Source organism: Arachis duranensis, chromosome 6 (genome assembly GCF_000817695.3).
Source record: "Arachis duranensis cultivar V14167 chromosome 6, aradu.V14167.gnm2.J7QH, whole genome shotgun sequence".
Classification (NCBI taxonomy): Eukaryota; Viridiplantae; Streptophyta; class Magnoliopsida; order Fabales; family Fabaceae; genus Arachis; species Arachis duranensis.
This window is the reverse complement of record NC_029777.3, coordinates 98453762-98459761: the sequence shown is the minus strand read 5'-3', so window position 1 is coordinate 98459761 and position 6000 is coordinate 98453762. Positions and strand designations below refer to the sequence as shown.

At 40.8% G+C, this 6000-nt stretch overlaps 1 protein-coding gene across 1 annotated transcript; it reads left to right on the top strand.

The window, feature by feature from the left end:
* The first annotated feature begins 564 nt into the window (after positions 1-564).
* On the top strand, positions 565-2847 carry LOC107495077 (uncharacterized). Its single transcript, XM_016116146.3, has one exon. The coding sequence runs from the start codon at positions 1006-1008 to the stop codon at positions 2593-2595; it is 1590 nt and encodes a 529-aa protein (XP_015971632.1). The 5' UTR covers positions 565-1005; the 3' UTR covers positions 2596-2847.
* Positions 2848-6000: the final 3153 nt, after the last annotated feature.

Genomic DNA, 6000 nt, shown 5'->3' with positions numbered 1-6000 from the left:
CCAACATGCACACCTTCTTCATGAACTTCTAATAGGATCCGTACGGGGCGAACACGAAGTCCTTGAATTCATAGGATAGGCTCTCCGCGGCTACGGTTTGTGTGTTGGGGGAGTCGGAGAAGGAGGTTTCGTGGATTTTGAGGAACTCTCTGATAGCTCAGCAGTGGAAGCCATGACGCAAGGCGGAGAGGGTTGAGAGAGAGGGGGTCTGTGTGATTGTTGGAGGTAGGTAAGTTAATGTGAGAGAGGAGAGAAAATTTTTTATAGGTTTTAATTAGGTTTACCTAATCAATTTTAAATTTTTTAAATTTTGACTTTAAAAAATTTAAAATTAATTAATTATTAATATAAATTAATGTAGTTTTGTTTAGTTTTTGGCTGATAAGCTTTTGGTTCCTTATTCTTTTCCATGTAGTTTTGAGGAAAGTGCATTTTATTTATCACAATAAGTGGGCCCCAATTTCCACCAATTATAAACACTCTACTGGCTGCCACAACTGAGCACTCTAAATCCCCTAAATCGGCGGCTTCACTCCACTTTTCAGTTTGCACTTTACACTGTGTTTTCCACATTGTAACCGGCCATTCCGGTAAACCTACCAACTCTCTAGTCTCGACCCTTGTTCTCATAATCTCCTTATCTATCTTCCTGTATTTTTCATGTGTTCTTTCTCTGCAACCTACATCACCACCCACTCATCACTGAGTCACATTCCCCGGAGTCATGAACTTACTCTCCCGCAATATGTTACACATAACAAAAGAAGAATAGCCCTTTTTTTCTCATTACAGAACCATGATTTCCCGTTTTGCCCCTCTCCGCAGTCTCTATTCCTTGATATATGCCATCACACCAAAACCTTTAGTCGGAGGCAACCACACTTCAGCTCGATTCTGCTCACGGTAATAAAATTCAAATGAAATAAATACAAAACCCATTTTTTTTCACATTTTTTGTTTAATATTTTATTTTTCCGAGGAAAAAAACGAAGAAAAAAGTGCCCAATGGCTACACTGGAACATACCGCAGGCAAATCAAACTCCTTCCGAAGCCTCTTGATACGGTTGCTTCTCTTAGGCGTTTTCATCATCGGAGTTCGATTTGCTTACGTCATCGTTATCGCCGGAGAATCCTGCACCGTTGCCGATTTCTGCTTCTCCTCGTTTCACGAGACTCTCAGCCTTGTCATCGCTGGCGCCGGAGCTGCTGTCAAACCCCTCGCAGTTGAGTCCACCACAGCTGGCGGCGCCGCCTCCCCCGCACGGCCGGAGATTTACACCAGCAAGGAATGGACCAATGCCGTTCGATTCTACTCGTCAGTGTTAAAGCATCTGATTGCCGGCGGCTACCTCTCACCGGCGTCGAAGTCACTGTGCGTTGAAACTCCAACGGGACGCGACGTTTTCACGATGAGAGAGATTGGCGTCAAGAGCACCGTCGGAATCTCTAGGAAGGCGGTGAAACCGCTGGTGAAGTCCGGCCGCGGTCACCGGATTCCATTCCCCACCAGAAGCTTTGACTTCATTTTCTCAGGTGAGGGCTCGCTGGAGAGGTCGCCGTTTCCAGCGGAGTTCGCGGCGGAGGTCAGCCGCACGCTAAAACCAGAAGGGTTCGCGGTGTTCCATTTGGTAAACCCTAATGACACTTACAGCTTCAATTCGTTCCTTGATTTGTTTGATTCTTGCTTCGTATTAGTGAAATCGCGTTATATCAAAGGGTTTGATTCTTCAATGCCTCAAATACGGGAAATTGTTTTAAAAAAAGAGTGTGATGATGTTGATGCTGTTCATAAATTAGTAAAAGTTGATTATTTTGGGGGTGGTGAAGATGATTCAAGTGACAAGTGTTCTGTTCCAGAGTATAAGCATGATTTAGTAAAAAATGCTGAGCCTCTGATTTCTATGGAGCCACTGAAACCGTGGATAACTTTGAAGAGGAATTTGAAGAACATAAAGTACCTTTCTTCAATGGTGGATATAAGCTTTAAGAGAAGGTATGTGTATGTTGATGTTGGAGCCAGAAGCTACGGTTCTAGTATAGGATCTTGGTTTAGGAAACAATACCCGAAGCAGAACAAGACCTTTCATGTGTATGCGATTGAGGCTGATAGGACTTTTCATCCGGAATATGCATTGAAGAAAGCGGTTACTTTAGTTCCTTATGCTGCGTGGGTGAAGAATGAGACCTTGACTTTCGAGATTCATCGTGACCCTGGCGAGCAGGTTGAGGTTAAAGGTAGGGGGATGGGTAGGATTCAGCCTCTACAAGGTTCTAGTTCAGAGGACTTTGATGGCGAAGTGGAGAAGATAAAAGGTTTTGATTTTGCTGCTTGGTTGAAAAATACTGTTTCAAAGAATGATTTTGTGGTGATGAAGATGGATGTGGAGGGCACTGAATTTGATTTGATTCCAAGGCTGTTTGAAACTGGTGCTATATGTTTGGTAGACGAGATTTTCCTAGAATGTCATTATAATAGATGGCAGAGATGTTGCCCTGGGCAGAGGAGTGCGAAGTATGAGAAAACATATGATCAATGCTTGCAGCTCTTCAATTCTCTCAGACAAAGTGGAGTTCTTGTTCATCAATGGTGGTAATTACCTGATAGGAAAACCATATATTTTTTCTGTAACATTCTTGTCCTCCCTTTAACCTGTTTACAATTTTCATCTTCAGAGTTGTTTTTCCTTTAAAACCCCAGCCAATAGAGATGATTGTGTTCCAAATTTATTCCCATGTAACAGTTTCAATTGAAAATGAATTAATTCCCTTAAGTCATCGAAACTTTGTTGGATAAATCTCCTTTACCCCCATATAGATACATATAGATATGAATAGTTGGATACTGTAATCTTAGTTTTATCTCAGAAGAGAATTTGATTCTTCTTTGTTAGTACTAAAAATTTCACTTCATCGTCTAAAACATAAAATTGTTGGGCTCTTTCATCAAAAGTTATTGAACAAACACTTGAAAAAGACTGAGCTTTCATGTTCATGATAGTTCTGTTCACTGACAGAGATAGGATGATAGGGGTTAGCTCTCGACACTTTAAGTCAATGTACATTGAAGATATTAACCATGCTGTTGAACCCAGGTTTTTTCATTTCAGTAATCTGGAGGCAAACATGATGAATGGCTATCCAAGATTTCTTTTATTTATCATTCTGGGTTCGTAGTTTCGTACCAAGTTAATTAATTTCTTGATCCTTATATCGTTCGTGATTTAAAGGTTCAAGTGATCCTGATATAATTTTCTTGTTGATGTACTTGATTCATTTCCTTTAATCTGTCTTTGCTTTTCATTGTTTGTCATTTCCTTTAATCTTGATATGATGATGATTTAAAAAAAAAGGTATTAGAAAGTGACAGTTAGAGACGAAAAGGACAGAGTGGGGGATTAGAGATACAAACTTATACGTAGGTTGGGAAAGGGATTGGTCGCTAAATGGACCTCTTAAAATCATTGTCATGCCAATGTTTTAATGATGATTTAATGCCTTTGCCTCGTACAACCCTGCTTGTTAGTATTTGGTAATAGTAAAGGGATAGCAAGATTTTTGAGATGTCATTAATTAATACCAGAGTTAATTATGATCTATTGCAATAGGGTTGTTAGTAGGTGATTTTCATTTATAGGAAGATGCTAATAAGGTTATGCACATGCTTACTCTGGGAACACAACATGGATAGCAACGTTGCAACAACCACATTATTCATTATTCGCATGCTCTTCGTTAACTGGAATCAAATCAGAGATTGTTAGCACTGCTCGCATTGTATTTTCCATCTGCTTGTTCAGGGTCACAACTTGCTAACGAGATTTATAGATTTGTTTAAAATGTTCTTTAATGCATTGCTAGTTTCTTCTTTTTTAGTTCATTGTCCTGCCAAAACCCCCGCCTCCTGTATTTACGGTTAGGACTTGTACATTTTGATAATTCACACTTTGTCACGAGCAATAGTTGGACGTGGTTTACTTCCATGTAGCTAATTTTATCTAGTGGGACAAGCTTCCAGGGGTTCGATGCTGTTGCTGTTATTGTTTTTTGTTGTTGCATGAGAAATGGTTTGTATATTTATTCAGTTTCATACACCGAGGTATACATTTGTCACTCTTTGGATAGGGATTGGAATTTATCTTGAATAAGGTAGCGGTGTGACGGTGTGTATTAGTTCGATTTAGAAGATAGGACTATAGGAGTAAGTGCGACTAACACATTTGGGGGTTTTTGGCTTTTTGCCGAAATAGACGCCACGCAATAGATGTTACGCAGCTAATATAGACGGTGGAAAGATTGGGCTTTAAGAGAAGAAAGGAGTCTTAGGTGGACCTCCCCCTAAAAAATGCTCATAGACATGGTAGTTGGGAAAGAGAAGAAATGCACGAGAGAGCAGCAGCAGATCGGTATGTGAATGTGACTGACTTTTTGTTATTAATTGGTGACAGCGAAGATTGATTACAAGTGTATTGACATCTCGGTTTTTGTTTTCTTGAAATAAAATAATTAAATTAATCAATCCCCAAAACAAATTGAAATCAAAATAATTCTCAAAATCTAATTTAAAGATGGTAAGTTGCACCAACCTATCTGTTACGTTGGGTAACATGAGATTAATGGGTTGGACTTGGTAGGTTGGCCCAATCGTCTGAGGAAGGAAGCTTTCGAGCGAGTTCGAACCTTTGTGGTCTCCGTCCGACTCGCGAGTGTGAGAGAATGGGGGGTGGTACCTGCAAAGACACTCCGATGCCTAAGTCAGCAAGGATGTGAGCAGGTCTAGAGAGTATTGAGACTTAGAGATACCTGAAGGGTGTTTATAGTGGTGAACCAATAACCACCGTTGGAGTAGTTCCACCTTTTAGGGTGGATAACCGTCCCTTTATCTTAGGGAGGTTACGATATGGCTCCTAGAAGTGAATTGAGAGTTTTAGGGGCAGTTATTATCTACCAGCTAATCTTTGCTTCTGACTTCGTAGGGGCAAGTCGTGGGGAGTACCGACTTCTTAGAGGAAGGTCGGTATACTGTGAGGCTCAACTTTGTGGGTTGGGCCTGTTGTTTGGACCTGGGCCTTAGCGTTGGGCCAATGTATGAACAGTGCCCCTACTCGAGCCCAATTTCTCTTAAGAGTTGGGGTCGAGTATTATAACTCGGGACCGTAGCCGACCTGATGGGGAACCGACGTATTTTTTAAAGCTTTCAACAGTCGCGTCTAATCAAACGTCGCGTCTCTTAGAGGTTTGAGTATTCATACGCGGGGGCAGTTACCTTGGTATGGTGCAACTTCTTAAATGGTTGCGTCGTTTTACCTTTATACCCCTAACGTACTTATAAATACTTTTCCCTCTCTTTCCTTGTTTCGTTTCTGAAAACTTTCTCACTTACACACTCTGTTCCAAAAAGAAAGCTTCCTTTTTCTTCGATCAACTGCTGTAGCACCTTCGACCCTTCGAAAGTAAAGGTCAGTTTTTCTTTCTTCTTCTTCTCTTTTATGACTGCTTTTATTTGCATGTTTTTTTATTTGAGAGGAGTGTTGGTCGTAGACTTTAGTGATTCTGTTTTGTCAAAAATCTAAACCCAGGCCCCTTAGAGACCCTATTTTTGATCCTTTTTTCTTTTTCCCTTTGTAGGTTTTGGGATCCTTTTCTTTTTTAGAAAAAAGATGTCTTTTGTAGAATCCCTCGCTCGATGGGTAGATGTTACTGTTTTTGGGGAAGAAACCCTTGTGGATACTGACTATGTTACCGATCTTCCTATGCACCATAGGATTTGTGCTTCTGATGGGGATGAGTCCAGATATGAACTGATAGCCCCGGATCCGGAAGACCGGGTTTGTTTTGGAAGAGCTTCTGAGGAAGACCCTCATTTTATTTTTATGTATGAGAGTTTTTTCACCCGTTTGGGCGTTCTTCTTCCTTTTTCTGATTTTGAGATAGCCGTTTTATCTCATTGCCGGATAGCCCATACCCAGCTTCACCCCAACTCTTGGGGTTTTTTGAAAATT